The sequence below is a fragment of the Protobothrops mucrosquamatus genome, unplaced genomic scaffold, assembly GCF_001527695.2.
Source record: "Protobothrops mucrosquamatus isolate PMUCROS unplaced genomic scaffold, P.Mucros_1.0 scaffold41, whole genome shotgun sequence".
NCBI classification, from domain to species: Eukaryota; Metazoa; Chordata; class Lepidosauria; order Squamata; family Viperidae; genus Protobothrops; species Protobothrops mucrosquamatus.
In genome coordinates, this window is record NW_015386423.1 from 1,007,309 (window position 1) to 1,027,639 (window position 20,331).

At 53.5% G+C, this 20,331-nt stretch overlaps 1 protein-coding gene across 1 annotated transcript; it reads left to right on the forward strand.

Moving 5' to 3' along the window:
* The first annotated feature begins 1,584 nt into the window (after positions 1–1,584).
* On the forward strand, positions 1,585–20,118 carry LOC107283520 (B-cadherin). The gene is made up of 16 exons (XM_015811441.1): positions 1,585–1,595; positions 1,984–2,104; positions 11,217–11,443; positions 11,560–11,703; positions 12,065–12,220; positions 12,698–12,842; positions 13,165–13,337; positions 13,779–13,907; positions 14,131–14,316; positions 14,453–14,697; positions 14,819–14,961; positions 16,026–16,247; positions 16,507–16,728; positions 17,291–17,421; positions 17,883–18,026; positions 18,404–20,118. The coding sequence occupies exons 2-16, from the start codon at positions 2,053–2,055 to the stop codon at positions 18,614–18,616; spliced, it is 2,532 nt and encodes an 843-aa protein (XP_015666927.1). The 5' UTR covers positions 1,585–1,595; positions 1,984–2,052; the 3' UTR covers positions 18,617–20,118.
* Positions 20,119–20,331: the final 213 nt, after the last annotated feature.

A 20,331-nucleotide genomic window follows, 5' to 3' on the forward strand; every position in this document is an offset into this window, starting at 1 on the left:
TTAGGACTTGAGATTTCTTTTCTGTTTTTATAGCATGTGTGAAATAACTTGATAATCACTAAAGGGCTGGACAATCAGGATGTAAAGTTTTAATAAAAGCTTTTTTAAAAAATTCACCACAGACCTGTGTCATGTTTTCTGAGGGAACCAAGCCTGTCCTGTACCTGAAGAGCAGCAACTTTTACTGTATCTGTTGCCAGCCTTCACAAAACCCCAACCACTTAGGTGAGGCATCTGGCCCTCCCCAAACACTCCCTGTTTTCTCACATCTCCTTCCCACCCGAAGTCCCTCCACTGCAGCCCTCCTGGCTTCTCCCCTTTCCCTCCCCTTTCCCCCAGCCGCTCAGCCAGGAGGATCAAGGGGGGGGGGGGGGCATGTTCTGTTCTGGGAGGGAAAAGAGAAGCCAGCCTGAAGCCAAGGTTTCCACTCTTAACCTTCCCCGGGGTCTTTCACCTGCATCATGCTGCACCCTGGATGGGTGGGATACCTGGGTGCTCTGGAGACGGCAACTGCTCCCAGGGACACCCCCCCCCGCAGAAAGGCTCGCTCCCCGCAGCAGGAGGCCGGGAAGAGCCTTCGGGGCGAGCGGCAGCCCCTCGGGCCCCCCTTGCTCCTGGCCCTTGGCTGGCCGCCAGCTCCGCGCTCGCTCGACCGGTTCTTCCTGCCGCCGCGAGAGGCGGGCTGATCCTTAGCCGCGGATGGGGCTGGCAGCCCGCCCGCCCGGGACGAGAGGAGGCCAGCATTGCGAGGGGAGCGCAGCCCCCGCACCGCCCTGCCCGGGAAGGGATGCCCGGTGCAGCCCCGCGCCGCGTGGGCCGCAGAAGAGTGGGGTTGCCCGGCGCGAGCGCCGCCTCTCGGAGGGCAAGCGCTCGCAACTCCAGGCCAAAGGACCGGATCGCTCCGGGGTCGCCGGGGTCACCACCGCCTGGGATTCAGTCAGCAAGCCCGGCTCACGCGTGGCGCAGACTTGGCCGCCCCTCGGCTCAGGCAGTTCCCGGGCAGCTCAGCGGAAGGCGCAGACTGGCGAGCGCTCCTCCGACGGCCCCGGCGCCGCTGCCCCTCGGCCCCTCCCCGGGCCACAGCGGCGCAGTTTCATGCAGCTCTTCCCGGCCACCCTCGCCCAGGAGCCCCGGCGCCGCCCGCGCAAGGCGCCCCTCCGCCCAAGCGGGCGCCCGGGCTCGACGAGGGCGCCCTCGGAGCCGGCGGCTTCTGCCCCCCGCAGCTGGGAAGGAGGCGTCCTCCTCTCCCTGGCCCGGGCGGCCGTAGCCATCGGGGAGCAGCCGGGCGGCGGCTGAAGCCACCGGGGGCGCCTTTGGCGGCCGAGCGCTCGGCCAGGGCCGGCAGGGAGAAAGCGGGCGGGCAAGGGCCGGTCCGCCCCCTCCCGCCCCCCCGCCCGGCCGCACCTGCGGATCCCGCGGGCCAGAGCGGGGGCAGGGCGAGGCCGCCGGGCGCCGCCCCCTCCTCCCTGGGGCGGGGCTTCCTGTGCGGGCGGAGCCTCACCTGCCACAACCGGAGCGGCAGCCTGGCCGAGGCAAAGTTTGCTGCGATGGGGACCCAGGCGGGGCTCGGCCTGCTGCTGCTGCTGCTGCTCCAGGTAAGACGGGGCGGGTGCTGCCGCTCCGGCCGCCGGAGCCCTTCGGCTTAGCCGCGTTGGGGACCCCTCCCAGGGAGTGGCTGATGGGTCTCTTTCCCGCCTTGTTTTCTGAGCGCCCCTCAGCTCCCCTTCCCCGCCCAGCCACTCCTGGGTCCAGCAGGGCCCCACTCTCCCCCTTCCCCTGGGTCTCTGGCCCGGAACCTTCCTCTGCTGGGAGGCTCCACCTCGGACTCTGTGATCCCTTCGGAAGGCTTTGCCCCAGGGGGGCTCCGGGGGCTCCAGACCCCCACTTCCTTCCCCAGGGGCTTCCTCTGGATGAGTGGGTCAGGGCGCCTTTTGGGCTGTGCACCCCCCCCACCTCCCCTGATTCCCGTCTTTGGCTTCCCAGGGTGAAAAGGTGCTCAGCGTGGACGGGGCAGAGGCCTCTTGCCGGCCAGGATTCAACTTGGAGGCCTACATGTTCGGGGTGCCCAGGCGGGCCTTGCAGAGGGGCCAGAAGCTGGGCAGAGGTGAGAGACCCCCTGGGCCGTTGCTGGCTGCCCAGTCTTGGCTGGAGGGTGAGGGAGAGAGTGAATGGTGTTCCCCCCCTTCCAGATAGGAGGGCATCTTGTGCTGCTGCTGCTGGCGTTGGAGGAAGGAGAGGAGATTTGGGTTGCATTCAGATTCCTTTTCCATTTCCTGCTTTGTGAAAGGGAAAGTGTCGGCTCTTTGGGGAATCTGTAAAATGGGTATGGCGACCTTCTGTCTCTCTTAAGACGGAGGACCACTCAGTGAAGCATTAAAAGTGGGAGTTTCCATCCAGAAGGATGAATTTCAGTCCTCAAAAGGCTGATCTTATTCAGCTCCATTAGACCAAGTGCTTCACGTGCGAGGGTTGACTACACTGCTTACTAATTTATTTTGTTTTTGTTCTTATTGTTTTTTCTGGTAAAGTTTTTAAATAATGTTGCAATCCATCCAGAATTTGGTGCAGTGGGGCAGCTTGGAAGTATTTCCAAGAATAATTTCCACCTCCAGGGTTGCTGTCTTTGTATTAATGACTTCAATATATTGTTTCTGGTTTTAAACCTTGTAAGCTTCCCAGATTTGTTGGCAACTTAGAAATGTACATTGCAAATAAATAAAAATATAGTCATGCTAAGAAGTTCCCAGAGTTCCTGTCTGGGGCAGTTTAAAATGTAAAATGTAAGAGGAAGGCCCAAGGCTGTGGCCCTCGGCGGCAGCCCGAGGGAGGAAGAGGAAGCCTCAGCTTTCTCCCGAACTGAGCTCTGTGGTGAGACACCCCAAGGAAGCCGTGCAGGTATTTCCAGTCAAGGCCCAGTGAGAGGGACAGCTGGGAAGCAGCCTCCCTGCTGTCCTTGGAGCCAGGCACGGGTTACCTGCCTGGCTCAGGTAGTTTCCACCTGGCCTTTTCCTCCTCTGGCAAAGCAAGGTGGAGCTTGGCAGGAGGGTGAGGCCTGCTTCTCCTTGCAGCTGGGCAGGGTTGGGCCTGCACAGGCGGTGTGTGTGTGTGTGTGTGTGTAGGCGCACACAAGCACTGTTTGAACTCTGATGGTCGCTTCTGGCTTCCTGCTGGCACTTGAGCCGTTGGGATGAGCCTGAGAGGAGGTGGCTGCCCCTTGTGCTGTGTCAACAGCCTCCAGTGAATCATTTACTTGGCTTCAGCCGAGCTGCTGATTTTTCAGCCCTGCTTCAAAAAGTCCCTCCGAACTGACCTTGCCTCTCAGCACAAACCGAGCAAGGGTCCAAGCTGGTTTCCCAACACCCGGCCTAGCCCTCCCCCTGCCGTACTGGGTTGGTGCTGGTTTTTTGATCTGGGCACTTTCACTGTTCACATCCGGCACCCGAGGCAGCAGCTGCAGAGCCAAACCAGGATGCTCTTTTGCATAACTGGGGAGTTAACTCCAATCCCGGCCTCTTCAGGGCTCTCAGTGCATCAGTTAGGATTTTTTCATTCAGTATATATTTTTGTTTTCGGGAATCCTTAATGCCAGCTTCTTCAACAAGTGTCCAGAAAAAAATTTCTATGTGTGCTTTGCTATGAAGAACAGATGTGGGAGGAACAGTTCAGAAAGATCTTCAGGTGGCTGAGTTGATGATAAATATGAAATGAAGAGTCTGCAACAAAGAGAAACTGAGTGGAACATTTTAATCATGTTCTGGTACCAGCTAATTTCAAAGAGACCTTAGATTAGTTTTCACATAGCCAGACTTTGAAAGTACAACCGTACTTGGGGTCAAACAATGTGGCTTATTGCTGGCCGTCGGAGGTTGCTTTTTCCAAGAGGCAACTGGACCTTCTTGTTTTTTCCCTTTGGAAACATTTTGCTTCTCATCTCAGAAGCTTCTTCAGTTCAGAACTTCAGAACTGAAGAAGCTTCTTGGATGAGAAGTGAAACATTTTCAAAGAAAAAGCCAAGAAAATACAGTTGCCTGTTGGAAGGGGGAAAAAAAAAGCACTTTTGGGGCAACCATGACCTGGATGATTGAGCATCTCCACAGACACTTATTGTCTGGCCTAACGTTAAGAAAGGCACACCCAAATCTGATCTCCCCTCAGCTCATGTCCTTGTGAAAGCAGTGAGTGGGTTTCACTCAGGGGCTTGGGGAGAACCTGTGATCTGCCCAGAGGTTAGTCCTGGTCTTGTGAAGCAGACTCGGCTCAGGGCAAACACGGCAGGAGGGAACAAGGGATTGGTTTTAGTCTCAGTGGTAGAGACAGGGGAAGGCTGCAAATGGAGCCCAGGGTTTCTACTCTTTGTGGGGCTGAGAGGAGGAAATCCCTCGAGTGAAAAGTGAATATCGTTTTATTACTGCACTTGTGTTGCAGTTTTAAAACTTTAAAGCTTCTTTCGACTCAAGAAGCATCCAACCCCTTCTGCATAAAATAATACTACCAAAACATAACATATTTTGGTATGTTGTCCTTAGTTCATTTCTTTCTGGGAAGTTTTGATTATTCAATGGCCTCTATGAACAAAAAGGCTAAACCAAGTTAAATTACAATGGATTGTCCATGAAAGCTACTTACACACCCACTTGGGTGCCAACAAATGTAATGTCTGTGGCTAAGAATTTTAAATATTTTCTCAGCTGCTTACAGAACAAAAGAATCAAATATTTTCCAGTGTTCTAAGGTTTTCATGGATAATTCTGGAGGCCTTTCAGCCTTTGTGGATCATCTTCAGAAACAGCATTGTCAAAGCCACCAGCAGAACAAAACTTGTCTAGTTGGTTTTACCTGGTTCATCAGATGCTCTACCAGCTCCTCTATCCAGATGCCTTCCAGAAGTGCTGGAAAGTCTGGGAGTTGCACGTAGTTCCGAATGACGGGAGACTGTCAGGGACAGAAAAACTGAATTCAGGGCAACTGTAGATCTGGACATAGCAATCAAGGGGAAGAGGGCTGGTCTAAAACGATGTTGCCTCTTCCATTTTTCAAGCCTTGTGTTTCTGAGAGTAAGTTTCTCTAGTCTGTCATCATGTTGGTCTGTGAGCCCTGGTTTGTGTATTGCTTGGCATTAGATGGGAGGACAGCTTTCTTAGGCCAGGCCTTGTTATGATTAAGACTCCCTTTAATCAGCCTCTTAGGCCAGAGGTCCCCAACCTTTGGGGCACCAGGGACCAGTTCTGTGGAGAGAGGTTTTTCCGCCAACCAGAGGGGACATGGTTTTGTGTGCTGCCTGCATCCTGTGGATGGGGCTTTCTTTGTTTGTGCGGACCAGTTGCTGACATGCCGCGGCCCGGTACTGGTCAACAGACCGGGGCTTGGGGACCCCGTCTTAGGCCATCTGCATTCACAGGGACCTTTATTTGGACAAATTGCTCATTCAATAGCTACCTTGCTTTCTTTTCCAGTCTGAACTGGAGCTGTTACTGAGTGCTGCTGTGAATAATAAAAGGACTTGAACCTTTATTCTTAATAGTTTTTAAGGTGTGGCGTCAAACTTTGAAAGGCGGCTAAAAGGGACTGCCTTGAATTGAATGTCTTGTAACTCTCTGTGTGTCTCTGGTCTGCTGCCATCTTAAGAGTTCCTCCGGAGCGGTCTCTCTTTCCTGGGGGCCACCTTTGCATCGGTTTCCCATGTTGTTTTCCAGGTTCAGCTAGCGTAGTCTGAGTGCGAAAGAGGATCCCCTTTGATAGATGTGGCTGGTTGGAGACTAGGCAGCCATTGGTGGGGCATGTTTGAGGTTTGATCCTTGTGCTGAGCTACTGGTAGGAGTTGATGACCTCAAGGACCCTTTCGAATTGTTCCTCAACATAGTGTGTGAGTGTGTATGCACGCAATACTTTCATTATTCACGCATTGCAACATTTAAAGGAAGCTGAGTCAGGTTTTGCTGCTCCAGAATGAGTCCCAGTGCATCTCTGGTGTGACTCTTCCTGTGGTTTTCTCTGAGACTTTGGGGCCATCTGCTCCAGCTGTTTGGCAAGAGGTTCCATCAGACGTGGCTCCATGACTGAGAGGCTGAGCCTTGATTCGCGCCTCTGCCCTCGTTGGACTTGGTGGCCTTCAATCCACCAAAGCCTTAGCTCAGCCTCCTGTGTCCAAATGTTTGCCCTCTTGGGCGAAGCACGCTCTGATCTGCCTCTGGAGGCTGTTCATAAGATGGCTTGTTTCAAAATCTTGGCTCGGCATTTCTCAGAAATCATATATATATATATATATATGATGCATGGGTGTTGCATGGGTGATGGAGCATCTGGCCTTCCACCCACCTGATTACACACCTTATGCAAACGAGGCCCGAGTGTGGATGATCAAGGGAAGCCCCCCTGGCCCTCAGAGCCCAGGTGGCCACATCTCTGCAAATGAAAGAGGAAAGCCAGCCTGTTCCAAGCTGGCACACTCAGTGACTGGGCAGGGGTGTAATTAGGCAGCCTTGGGAGCCCCAAGGGAGGGGCCACCTCTAGCCAGTGCTCAGATCAGCCCTCAGGCATGGCAGGGAGTGGGCCTGGGTCCCACCTAGGAGGCCCAGGAGCAAAGGCTGCCCTGTAATTAGAGCCAGAGCTGTATCCTCCTGCTGCTCTTGCTGTGGAAATGAATGTTTGCGGGGAAACTCACCCCACTGACCCCCTTCAGACCCCTCCAGAGCCAAGGGTCTCAAACCCAGATGCAGCAGCGTCCTGGGGGCTAGGCAGCTGCCTTGCTGGCTCCATGGCTTAGCCCAGCTTGGAGATGCCAGGATCTGCCTTCTGCCAGCTGAGTCTCACTGAGCCTTATGCCCCCCCCCCCCCCGCTATTCCAGCAAGGTGGCCATAAGGAAAGCAGTGCCACTTCGGTAAGGCAGGTTTTGACCTGGGCAAATAGAAGCAGCCTCAGGCAGGCAGCCTCAGACCCTCCCTAAGCAGCCCCAGGGTCCTGATTCAACCCCTGTGGCTCCTTCTGCAGACAAGGCTTCCTCCTGGAGCCCCACAGGGGGTCTTCCTCCGTCCTTTGCTGCATTTCTGGGATTTGCCTCCCCTCCCCCCACCAACTGACCTGCTTCACCCAATTTAAGAGAGACTTTTCAGAGCGGGAAACTCCCACGGGGCTGGTGAAAGCTTCAGTCCTCTGAATCAGCTTTCAGGTGAAACTCTTGTTCTGCAACTTGGAAAGTCATGGTGAAACTCCAAGATGAGGTCACTGCTCGAGAGTCTGGCTCCTGCCCGGGAGGGGGGGGAGGGAATTGCCCCCCCCGCCTCCTTTGACACATCCGAGGCACCGGATGACCTTCCCCCGCTCCTTCCCTGGCTGTCGGAGGTGACGCCAGGGCCACTTTCGTCACACGGGTGGGGGGGAAACAGGCAGCACTCAGTGCCGGCAGGGATGGTGGCCCTGAGGCAGGGAAGGGCCCGCCTGGGGCTCAAGGTGGGGCGGGGCAGGAGGCGGGCTTTGCCAGTCAAGGCGTGCAGCCATTGGTGGCTTCCTGGAATCCTCCTGGGTTTCTGGCTCTGCTCATTGTCCCTCCTTTTCTGTCCTGGCCAGCCAGGTTTCGGGGCGTCCTCAGCCTGTAGCCACAGCTGGCTAGGCAAGGCAGTGGTTAACTGAGGTGCCTGGTTTTATGGCCTTCTTTGCCACCTGTTATTAAGTGAGTCACTGAAGCTGTTAAGCGAACCACGCGGTCATTAAGCGAATCCAGCTTCCCTCGTTGACCTTGCTTGTCAGAAGCCAGCTGGGAAGGTCGCAAATGGGGATCACAGGACCCCCCAGGATGCGGCAACCGTTGTAAATTCATGGTGGCTGCCAAGCACCCAAATTGTGCTGTGGGGACGCCGTGACAGTCATAAGCAGGAGGGCCGCTTGTAAGTTGGTTTCCTCAAAGCCTTTGTAATTTCAGTCACTAAACGAGTGATTGTACATTGAGGAATATCTGTTCCTCAATCTGTGCCACGCTCTGAAAACGTGGCAGCAGCCGCCACCATGTGTGTTCTTCCTCCTGTCCAGAATTGGACAAATGGGGGGGAAATATACACACACACACACATCTATTCCAAAGAGAACAAGAAATACTTTTAACATGCCCTGCTTCCTTGAAGGTGGCTAGCATGCATCTCGTGGCCAGGAGTTCTGCAGGTTCTTGCAGTGTGCTGTGAATCAGGACTTTCCCTTCGGGAAAGGACTCTCCTAACCTTCGGTTCCACTGACCAACCCCTTGGCGGGAGGGAGTGGCCCGGATGAGGAAGTGGGGCCTTTTTTTGTGGCTATCATGTTGATGCGCCCCACCCTGAGCTGGAATGTGGGAAGATGACACGATTATTTTCTTTTCCTGATAAAACCACCAAGGAAGCTCTGCCCATATTTGGCCTTGCATGAGGAGGTGGGGCTGGTTCATTCTGACTCTTCAGAATCCATACGAGCCACCACTAAAATGGGGAAGGGGACATTCCAGCCACCCTCTTGTTCACCTCTCTTCCCAGGCATTAATCTTAATTTCTGCTTTTTCCTGTTTCAGGGGCAGGAATTTTTGTTTTTAATTTTGAGCAGAGAAAAAAGAGCTTGCTTTTAGGGGCAGGGGCCCATCAGTCCCTGCGGCCCCTTCCCCTCTTTCCCTTGCCAGTGTCTTTTCAGAGGCAAGACAGCCTGGGGGAGGCAGGCAGGCAGGCAGGCAGAGTCCTCTGGGCTCAGAGCCGGTTCAGATCCAGCCAGGGGGTGCAGGGCTTCCCCCTTCAATTGCAAAGGATTGGGGGTCAGCGGCCTGGATTAGTCGAGGTGAAATGGGGGTGGGCCCCTCTTGAGGTTTATGAGCCAAAGATGCCCTGGAGGGTTTGGGTCTTCCAGAGAAGCACGAGAGAGGCCGGACCCCGCTGCTGTCAGTAAAGAGGGGCAGAGAAGTAGGCTTTTAAGCCCATTTTCCTGGACAGAGGACTAGAAACTTTTTAATAAGAAAACTGAGGTCCCAAGATGGTTGTTACAAAAATAAAATCACAAGATTTGCCACATTAAAAAGAAGAAAAGACAGCCAATGGCTTTTCTTTTTTGAGGAATGCATGGAACTAAGGTCTTGGCTGGAATGAACATGTGGCCCTACTTTGCAAGGGAGATTAGATGGGAGGGGAGAAAAACATCCTAAAAGCCTTTAGAGTGCAGGGACTTCATCGGTTTACCCCAAAAGCTTCTCATTCCACCTGGCCCTGGAAAGACGGAGATGCCTGCAGGTTAAATGCCTTTCTGGGCAGCTCGGGGGCCCAGGAGACGCCTCTCTTGTGGACCATCACTTGCTCCCTTCATCCAGCCCCTCCCCAGTTGAAGGAGACATCAGAGGTCTGCACCTGCTCCAGGGGAGACCAAAGATCAGTGTGGGGGGGGTCACCCCCTGAAGTGTGGCTTCCCATCCCCCATCCCTGCATCTTGCGAAGGAGAACCTGGGGCTCGGTGGGGGGGAGGGGATTTCCTCTGGAGCCCCCTTTCCCACGTTTGGCTCTTCCAGTGCTGAGGGTCTGGCCTGCGATGTGAGCACCTCCCCTCCCGTGGGCCCTCCCCTGCGGAGCCTGCCTGGGCTTGCACAGACGCCAGCAGGAGGCAGGCAGGCAGGCGCTCCTCCCAGGGCGAGAAGAACCCTCTCCTGCCCAGGCTTGGCAGAGGAATTGAGCACCGCCCCTCCCAAAGTGGGCTGGCTGGAGGAACCAGCTTGAGCTCCCTCCACGCCCTCTGCCTTCCCTGCCCCCCTCCCCCCCAGAAGGAGTCCAGGCATGCTGGCAGGACTGCTGTGTGCCCAGGTGGCTTCTGGGCCTCCGAGTCCAGGGCAGAGCCTGCCTGGGGGCCCGGGGCCAAAGGAGGGAGGGAGAGAGGGGCAGCCCAGCCTCTCACTCAGATGGCCCCTCCCAGCTGTTTCTTATGGAAAGAAAAGCTGTGAATGAACCCCAAAAGCAGATGTGAGAGATAAGAAGGCTTCCCCAAAGCTGAGGATTGGGTCTCACAGCTGTATAAATCACAATCTCCCTGGGTGTCCCTCAATCCTGGGAGGGTGAGGGAGCTTGCCATTGGTGGGTATTCCTGGGCAGGGGCTGCCTATGCCCCACGCGGCACCTTCTGCATTGATTCAGCTCCAGCAGCTCCACCGGTTCAGCCTCCCCTTCAGACTTGGTCGGGGGAGGGGGCTGTGGAGTCTCCCCTTGTCCCAAACTCCCTGCTCTTTGGACTGTGGCCTCTGCCAGCCATCGCAGAGAAGGAAGGTCTTGTCTCAGCGATGGTTCTGCCTTCGAGCTGGGCTGGGGAAAGCAGATGTGTCCCCTGCAGGGGGCACCTAACAAGCCTAACAAACCCGAATCAGCCTCCCGGGCGACCTGCTTGGCAGAGTAGATAAACCTGCATCGTTTCTTGTGATCACAGAAACAAGGTGCCTTTTAGTCTAGTGTGTTGTGGGAGCCCAGCCTGGGTGGTCAGTTTTGGGTCTGACCTGTTGTGAAACTCCAGAGGCGGAGTGAATGGAGTGGACCAGGGTTACCCTTCAGATGCCGCGTATTGTAAAGCATCAAATCCTGGAAAGTGGGGAGGAGCACTTGGTAGAATCTGCCTGACTAGGTGCGTGGATCTCTTTCTCTGGGCCAGCCAGGGACCAGGGACCTTTTGCCCTGTTTGGAGAGAAGGGTGGACCTGCTGCCCTCCTTGGGAGGGGGCCTTGGAGAGAAGCTTCTTGCCCTCCTCTGAGGGCATCTTGGCAGAGGATGATGAGAACGAACCAGGCTGCAACAGGCGCATCCCTGGGCTCAACCTCTCCGCGGGGCTAGAGCAGACCTCCCTGGGTCAAAATACCAGGGCTGGGGCGGAGAGCGCTGCTTATGGCAGGCCACGAAGTTTGTTTTTTTCCTGCAGCGATGGGGAGGTGGGCTGAGATGGTTGGAGAAACAGCACAAGCAGCCCGTGCCCCCCCCCCCGTGCCAGGACCCCCTGCGGCGGCTTTCTTGCCTCCCTCCTGATGAGTTTTGGAGGCACCTGGTGAGGCTGAACCCGAGGCTGGGAGTGGCAGCCAGCAGGACAGACTCTGCCTTGTTTGTGTTTAAAAAGCAGCCTCTGCTTCTAGTGGTGTCACACTGGCGCCCCCTGGTGAGCAGGGTTGGCCAAGGCAGCTTGGCAAGAGTAGGCTGGTGATCCTGCCTGGACTCCCCGGTCACCGTCTCTGTCTTTCTCAACCTTCCAGTGGACTTCGAGGGCTGCGCAGGGAGGAGCCCAGGAGCCTTCCTTTCCCAGGATTCACACTTCACGTTGCATCCGGATGGTGTGGTTGTGGTGAAACGGCCCCTGCATCTCCATGACCAGGAACTGAGCTTTCTTGTGCACACGTGGGACATGGAAGGCAGGAAACATTCAGCCAGAGTGACCCTGCAGTTCCAGCATCCCGGCCATCACCGGCTGCCCTCGCATGGGGTATGCACTCCCTTTCTCTGCTTCCATGGGGGAGAATTTGCTGGTCTTGGGAACAAGAGCCACCCCTTCCTTCCTTCCTTGCATGCAGAACCGTAGACCCCTGTCTTTCTTCACAGGAGACCCGTCCGGCTGCTCAGGCGGAGGTGCTGCTTTTTCCAAGGTCTTCACCTGGCCTGAGGCGGCAAAAGAGAGACTGGGTCATCCCTCCGATCCTTTGCTCTGAGAACGAGAGGGGGCCTTTCCCCAAGAACCTGGTGGCGGTAAGGACTTTGCTTCTGGCACCTTCTACTGGGATTCTCTTGCACATTTTTAAGTTAGTTAGTTTCCCGTCAGGAATTTTTTTATTGAATTTGTTTGCTGCCCGTCTCGCTGCAGGACCCCAAACATTTCAGATTGCGGCAGTGCTGAGTGTACATTTTGTCTAAACCCCTTGGATCTCCCTTCAGCCAAGCTTTGGGGCCCGCATTTCTGCATTGGGCCAGGCAACGCTGCCCCCACGGTCTGCTCTGGCCCAGACCGCCCCCGGGCCCTGCCCCAGTTCTCCCTTTGGCGTTCAGAAGGTGGAAGGGGCTGCAGGACCACCCCCATCGCTGACCTCTCACACCCCATCTCCCCAATCAGGTCAAGTCCAGCAAAGAAAAAGAGGGTACCGTCTACTATAGCATCACTGGGCAGGGGGCCGACAGCCCTCCAGTTGGCACCTTCATCATCGAGAGGGAAACTGGCATGCTGAAGGTGACTCGCCCGCTGGACAGGGAGAAGATTCCCCGCTACCAGGTGCGTCCAAGTCATCTGCTGTGGTTGTTCATTTTGCTTTCAATTTGTGGCGGCTGCATTGGGTGGCTGAGGAGGGCCACGTGCTTGGAAATCTGCCCTGTGGATTGGGAGGGATGGCAAAGGCCACTGTGTCCTCCAGGAGGCCAGGCCCGCTGCCAGGCCGTTTGCTGCCCCACTAGAGTGAGTCGGCAGAGGGGTTTCTTTCCTACCAGAAAGTCCTTCCAGAAACCCCTTCTAGAAGCAGGCGACTCTTGAGGAAGGCCGCTACCTTCTTGCTCCTGAAGCATCTGTGTTTTCTGTCCAATAAAAATTTCCCATCCCCTTTCGTGGTGGGTCTGACTCTAGAGGGTCTGAGAGGTTCCTGGGGACCTCCATCCCAGGGCAGGCTCTCCAATGAAGTTCTGCTCAGTGAAAAATGCTGCCTGGCTTCTCTTTTCATCCCTGGTGAACAACGGCCTTTCTCCATCTTCAATGCAGCTGTTTTCCCATGCGGTGTTAGCCAATGGCCAGACAGCAGAGGACCCCATGGAGGTGATCATCAATGTTGGTGACCAGAATGACAACCGTCCACAGTTCATCCAGAGCGTCTTCAAAGGGTCTGTGGAAGAGGGAGCTAAACCAGGTAGGGAAATCTGGTTGAGGTTACAGAAACCTCACTCCTGTTGCTGCTCTCTGTGACGCAGGCACAATCCCTCCTGGACAATGAAGAACAGTCTTGGTCAAAAACATCCAGATTGCAACCTCAGACTGTCCAGTCAATGCCAGCTCATAAATGCAGCTGTGGCATTAAGTGGCCAGTCCCTGTGACAGCCGGAGGTGCTTGTAGTTGCCCAGAAGCCAGACGCTTTTTCAGCTGACAGGCAAGGATGGTGCTGGGCTCATGCATGACTCCGGCGCTTGTTTCAAGGGAGGCTCTAAGCAGTCCCTCTGTTGGGTGTCCCCAGGAACGTCTGTGATGACAGTGACAGCCACAGATGCAGACGATGCGATTGACTCCTATAATGGGGTCATCACTTACTCCATCCTCAGCCAGGAACCTGAACCAGAAAAACAGATGTTTACTATCAATAATGAAACCGGCCTGATCAGCGTGGTTGTGTCAGGTCTGGACCGAGAGGTAAATGCCGGATGCTGGGACAGGTTGGGGGGGGGTCCAAGCAGATGGGGATTAATCATGGGGAGGGCTGCATTTTTACTGTTGATTTTATACTGCTTCACCAGAGTGAGCAAGGGAAGAATCCTTGTTTTCCCTAAAGGGAGCTACTGTTAGCTCTACAAGGTAGTCCAGATGCGAAGCACAACCCTGAGGGCTACATTGATGGTTGGGTGACATGAACAGAATCTTGCCAGACTGGAAGTATTTCTCCCCTCCTCTCCAATTCCTTTCCGGAAAACTACGGAGGGTCCCTTCTGAAGCATTCCCCTCGCCTTCCCTCCTGCTGTGGCTGAGGCCTTTTCCACAACAGGCCAGACTGCAGCTCTTCCTCCGTCTCCCAAGGTCGTTCCCTCCCACCCACCAGCACAGAGTGTTGTAGGGTGCATGTTTGCTTCTTTGCAGAGGATTCCCCAGTACACGCTGATCCTGCAAGCGACTGACCTGCTGGGACAAGGCTTAAGCAATACTGGGACGGCTGTGATTACCATCACCGATGCGAACGATAACCCGCCAATCTTCGACCCCCTCCTGGTAATGTGGGGACTTGTGCCCCCCCCCTTGCCCTTGGCCATGCTGGTGTCTCCCTGGGGCCTGAAACTCCTCTCCCTGTCGTGCAAAACTACTCAGCCACATCCTGCACTTTCTCTGCAGAGGTGCCTGGTGGAATTTGCGGCCTCCCATTGCCTGGAGTTGAACCTTCCCCCCAGTGGAGACAGGTGCTTGCTCTCCTCTGACAGCTCTGTTTCTTTTGCAGTACAATGTGATTGTGCCTGAGAATGAGGTGGGGGCCATGGTTGCCATCCTGAAGGTCAAAGATGCAGATGAAGAGAACAGCTTAGCTTGGAAAGCAAAGTACAGAATTGTGAAAGGGAACGAGGAGGCAAACTTTGTGGTCACTACTGACCCGGACACCAACAATGGTCTTTTGACCACAGCAAAGGTGAGCCGTGGGCCCCTCGTCGTGCAGGCTAGAATTCTGTGTATCCCCAGCCCCATATCCTGCTGGAATGTCAACTTGTGAGGTTCCACTTAGACCAAGTCAACTCTCCTTTTCTCCCTTCTTCCTGACCTTTCAGGAACTGGATTATGAGACCAAAAACCAATATATTCTCAAAGTGACCGTAGTGAACGAGGTTGAGTTTTCTGTCCGCCTCCCGACGTCCACGGCCACTATCACCGTCAATGTGAGCGATAAAAACGAACCCCCGGTCTTCGTTCCTCCCGAACTGAGGGTGTCAAAGCCTGAAGATCTTTCTCTTGGACAACCAATAGCTCAGTACACAGCCCAGGATCCTGACAAGTTCCTGCAGCAGACCCTCAGGTACGGGGCTGTGCAAAGATGCTTGTTTCAAAGTTGATCATTTTGAACAGGGAAACCCAGGAGCTTTGCAGGCCGCTGGTTTCAAAGATGCTGGCTGAGCCTGGGACTGGTTTTCTTGCAGATACTCGATGAGGAGTGACCCTGCAGGCTGGCTGAAAATTGATCCCGAAACGGGCCTGATTGTGTCAAAGGCCCTCCTAGATCGAGAGTCAGATTTTGTGAAGGATGATATTTACAAAGCCATCATTGTGGCAAGCGACAATGGTAAGCTTCCCCCCACCCCCCAAACTCTACATTTTGTCTTATACCCAAACCAAAAATATCCTGGGGAGTTGGGGGAGGGGAAATTGAGGGATGATGCCACCCAATTATATGGGCACCTGGCAATGCTGCCCTTCTCTGGCATTTCTCCAGACCCACCAGGGCCTCCTTCGCCAGGAGGAGGCCTCTCAGACTCCGTGTTTGTTATGAATGAAGGCGAATCTACGTGTCCCAGGATAATGTTGCAGGATCCAATCTGGGTCGGTCACCAGGACCAAAGGTTTCATCTTCTGAGTTTTCGGACTTCTGCTGGAGTCCATCTTCAGGGAACTTCTCTCTAGCAGAGTGTGTTTGTTGTCAGAAAGTGCCTTTTCTGGCAAGGAAACCATACAAAGCAGAAATAAAAGACTTCTAGAATTAAGACGGGTGTGCGATCCATATCAATATGGCACCATTCTCCAAACCCGGAATAAGAACTAGTGGCCTCCAGGTAGATTAAATGTTCCATGATAAGGGAGCTGTGACAATGGGGCCTCCTCAGCCCCTCATCAGAGAACTCTGAACATGAGTTCTCCACACCTCCACCAAAGCAGGAGGAACAGCTGGTTAAAAGCATGGCAGAAGCAATTGCCACTAGGGCAGGAGCTTTGTGGCGTAGCTGGTGGGAAGGGCCAACCTGAAACTCTGGCCCCCACAGGGGACCCCAAACTCCAGATTGCACTGGGAAAATGTGTCCTTTCAGGCCATGATTCAATATTTGAGGAGTTGCAGGGGGAGATAGACATGGAGGCCTCCCATTCCTGTACACAAGTTTTGAGAGGGCCTGGAGAAAACCAGCCTTGTCCTTCTAAAACTGTTTCTCAATCATGGCAACTTGAAGATGGGTGGGGAATTCTGGGCATCGATGTCCACCCTTCTTCAACTTGCCAAGGTTGAGAAATACTGTTCTGGTACCACAGTATCGCTGGCCTGATGCCTTCCTATGGAGAGTCCAGGTTGCTGTCCTGAGGCCCAGTGCCTTCGCTGCTTCCTCTGTGGAACTGACTCATCCTCCCCTCTCTGTCCAGCGAACGAGCCGGCCACTGGCACGGGTACTCTCCTTTTGCACCTGGAGGATGTGAATGACAACTGGCCAGAACCCGATCCCCGAATGTTCGACATCTGCAACCGCAATCCAGAGCCCCAGGTGTTAAGCATTGTGGACAAGGATATGCCGCCCAACACTAGCCCCTTCCTCGCAAAGCTGGAATTTGACTCCGGTGCCAATTGGACAGTCGAGACCAACAAAGGTAGGAAGAGAGTGGTCACTCTTTGCAGAACAAGGGAAGCAGATGGTCCAGCAACAGGAGACACTGCATCAAAACTTCCTGTTTTCCTCTGAACTCTTTCCTCCTTCTCCTCTCCAAAATTTGTGTTAAAGTATCAGAGGGAGATGTCATTAGTGTTGACATTCAGAACTATTAATGACTTCATTAGTTTTTAAATTAGTGCTTTAGAGCATGGATCTATCCAGCTCTGACTCACATTCTGGGTGTGTGTCCTTTGCAGACAGTCTAACACTTAACCTGATCAAGCATCTGGAGCCTGGGGAATACAACATCGCCCTCAAGCTGACCGATGGCCAGGGGCTCTCTCATGTCACCACAGTCAAGGCCAGTGTCTGTAACTGTGACGGGTCAGCCAAAAACTGTGATCGAAAGGCATTTCTGCCAGCAGGAATAGAGACCCCCGCCATTCTGGGCATCCTCGGGGGCATCCTTGCCCTTCTGAGTGAGTACTGTGCACCCTTTCTCCTTGTTACTCCCAGGGAAGCTGGGCTGCTCCTCTTAAGGGGCCACCTGCAAAATGCCGGGCTTCCCGGCGCTTGGATGCGAGGCCCATCCCAGGCCTGGCCTGGCCTGGATGTCCTGCAGACTCTGGCCAGTGGAGATGGCCAGGACCTGGATTTTACTCCAGGCTGGGGAGAATTGCTCTCTCTCTCTCATTCCTGGCTGCTGGAAACATTTGCTTCGTCCGAGATTTTGGCGGGCATGTTTTTCTGGCTCGGTAACCATGAGAGGAAGAGAGTTCTGCTTGTGTGGGCATCCATGAAGCTGGAGCTCAGCACCAGACTGATCTGCTTGTGAGCAGTTCAGATCAATGGCCACCCTCGTGCTCTGGTGGTATCCTGGTAGGAAGTGTATTCCCGAGACCGGATCTCTGTTGGCACCGAAGTTCTGGAAGGTGGCATCAAGTGGGTCTCAAGTTGTGTCAGGAGCTGGTCAGTGGTCCCTGCTTCAGCTGGATGAGCTTCCTGCTTGTGGCTGACGGGGCCTCTCGACCTGCCTTGCAGTATTGCTGCTGCTGCTGCTGCTGTTCGTGAGGAGGAGAAGGCAGGTGAAGGAGCCGCTGCTTCTCCCAGAGGACGACACGAGGGACAACGTCTACTACTACGACGAAGAAGGCGGAGGGGAGGAGGACCAGGTGGGCCCAGGATGCTTCTCCTCAGCACCCCCCGGCCCCCAGGCCTGAGTTGTGTTTCTGCTCCCCACAGCCCTTTACTTTCCTGCTCCTGCTCGTGGTAGTCCCACTTAACACCCCCCACTTGCACTGGCAGGGAGCTTCCGAGAGTGCCCGGCATTTGCTTGATTTATTTCGGCCGTTCCGCTTGCACATTCCCCAGCAGCTCTAGTAAAAACAACCTATTTAAACTGAGTTTTAGAAAGGAATCCCTGGAGGGTTAGTGCTCTGGTGAAAGGAAAATCGACCAAACAAAACCATTTTGTTCTTCCGAGGGAAGGAAGAAGAGGTCTCCTCTGTTCATTGTCTGTGCTGGAGGAAGGTTTTCTTCCTGCCTGTCTGCCAGACTCACCCTGACTCTGGTCAGCTCAAAGTCTAGGAGTTCTTCCTCTGCCCAAGAGCCTGAGGACATCTTGTCTTCCTAGGATTACGATCTGAGCCAGTTGCATCGAGGCCTGGATGCCCGCCCTGAAGTCACCCGGAATGACGTTGCTCCAACCCTCATGCCAGCCCCACAGTACCGTCCACGTCCTGCCAATCCCGATGAGATAGGCAATTTCATCGACGAGGTGAGTGGCACCCAGAGCCAGTTGGTGGGGAGATACCCTGTTCCAGGTACCTCAGGTGACCAAGCATTTTGTGAGAAGCAAAATGTGGGCGCAAAAGCTAAATCATAGTGGATGAGCAGCAATACATACAGCCTGGATAAAGACGGTCTACTCTCTTCAGCTTCTCCAAAGATTTGGTGACCCCTTTGTCATTGTTTCTCAACCTGAGCAACCTTAAGAAGTGTGGCTTCATTTGGCTGGGGAATTCTGGGTGTTGAGGTCCACATGTCTTAAAGTTGCTCAGGTTGAGAAAGACTGTTCTAGAGAGATGGTAGTGTTGTCATCAGCTTCCTCCACTGTTCAACAAATGGAAGTTTTGTTTGTTTCCCTTCTTACAGAACCTGAAGGCAGCAGACATGGACCCCACTGCTCCCCCCTATGACTCTCTGCTGGTGTTTGATTACGAAGGCAACGGCTCTGAGGCGACCTCTCTCAGTTCCCTCAATTCCTCCTATGGAGACCAGGACCAAGATTATGATTACTTGAATGACTGGGGCAACCGTTTCAAGAAGCTGGCTGACATGTATGGAGGGGGCGAAGAAGATGACTAGGGGTGACTGGGGTGGGGGGCAGAAGGCTAGAAAGGAGAGAGAATAGAGCTGACTCTTGGTGACTCTTGCCAACTTTTCCATAATTTATCAAAACATACACAAGAGATCCCCCTTGAAGTAGATTCTGACAATCTCACCTCTGTGGGATAATTATAATCAATGTGGTCTTGCTGATTCAATGCAACATGGAGTTTCCTTCTCAAAGGCTGGACACCCTCAGGTGGAAAAAGCTTCCCCAGGAAAGAGAAAAGTATCTGGATTCTGTAAAGGACAGAAAGACTCTCTGGTGCTTGGTCTTATATTCAAGAGTTTCACCTGAGTACTCTGTCTTCTTGTTCAGCTATTTTCCTGTTTGCTTAAGAACATCGGACTTCTTGGTGCAAAATTGTAATGCATCTTGGAGAATATGAGGAAAAATATGCAAGAAAAGATATTTTTGTGAGGGAGAGGATAAAACACCACTAACGCTTATGGTCACGTTATAAGACAGAGGTTTTGTTGAGGGGTTGAGGGTTTCTGCCCTCACAGATTCAAATCCCACAATCTGGATACAGTGGCTAATTATTGGAGATTTCTGCACGAAGAGCTAGCCAAGCCTGGTGTTTCCAAAGCCCTAACCAAAAATATTTCTGGGGATTCTGCACATCTGTCTGTGGCATTTGGTTTCCAGCACTTGGCTTTTACTGCTCAAAGGCAGGCTTGTGGGAATGATGAGTGTCTCTCAGAAGAGAGGCAGGATTTCTGATTTTGTTGCTACTGTTAACTAACATGGCTCTCCTCCTGGATGAATCCTTTTAGTATCCCTAAATCAACTTGCCCCAAGTGCCTTTGCTTTCAGACAATGCCTCTGCCCAACCTTTGCCTCTCAAATGCCTGGAGTCCAATCTGTGTCCGGTGAGGCATCTGCAAAACCATCTGGTATGATCCCTCTTATTGTGGCTTGAAAATCATGATTTATGGCTTGGATGATGTCTGTTCATTGCCTTTTAGGGTTTCATTAGCAAACCTGGTTTTAGCACAAGATGTTACTACCTGGTGCCTTCTCATAAAGAGCCTGAATGGGTGGGAGCAGTTGCCTTCCCTGGCCAACCCCTCCCTGCCTCTAGGCTTTTGGCTACCCCTTGGGCCAGAGGGGAGCTCAACTGTGGCCCAAAGCCTGGCCCGAGCTCTCGGGCCTCGAGCCTTCGTCTGGGGACCAGCCAGACACACTCCTGTGCAGGGCCTTATAAAATACAGCTGTACAAGATGGCGTTTGTCCACCAAGTAATCCATTTTAAGTAGAACCGTTTCTCCTTGACCCTGTCAAGAGAACCAACCAACCGTTTCCTGTGGTGTGTTTCCCATTCCCTAACCTGCCCAATTGATGGGCACCTTTTGGAAAATGGCTTTGTAATTTTAGATATGTATGCTAAGCTGTCCTTTTTGGATATATATTGTGGAAAGAATACAGAGATACACATTTTTTAAAGTTATTTTATTGCACAGATGCTTTTAAAAAATAATAAACTTGTTTAAAAAGTAGTTCTTTTCTTGAATCTCTGTCATATTTATTAACATTCTCCTGAGATTGCATGCTTTTTCTGACCTAAATGTTCTACTCACTATAGAGAGTTTTATTTTCAAAAGTTGTGGGGATGATTAACCAGATAAATCCAGGGTGAGCTTACATCTTCTTTCCTAACTTGCTGTTGGTCAAATGTGTACTGTGATTTCCA

Bases quoted from the DNA above. Each gene is read 5' to 3' on its own strand.
- LOC107283520 (XM_015811441.1), top strand. From the start codon at position 2,053: ATGTTCGGGGTGCCCAGGCGGGCCTTGCAGAGGGGCCAGAAGCTGGGC. The intron at 12,221-12,697 runs GTGCGTCCAAGT...TCTTCAATGCAG, and splicing joins AGAAGATTCCCCGCTACCAG to CTGTTTTCCCATGCGGTGTT. The intron at 14,317-14,452 runs GTGAGCCGTGGG...CTGACCTTTCAG, and splicing joins GTCTTTTGACCACAGCAAAG to GAACTGGATTATGAGACCAA.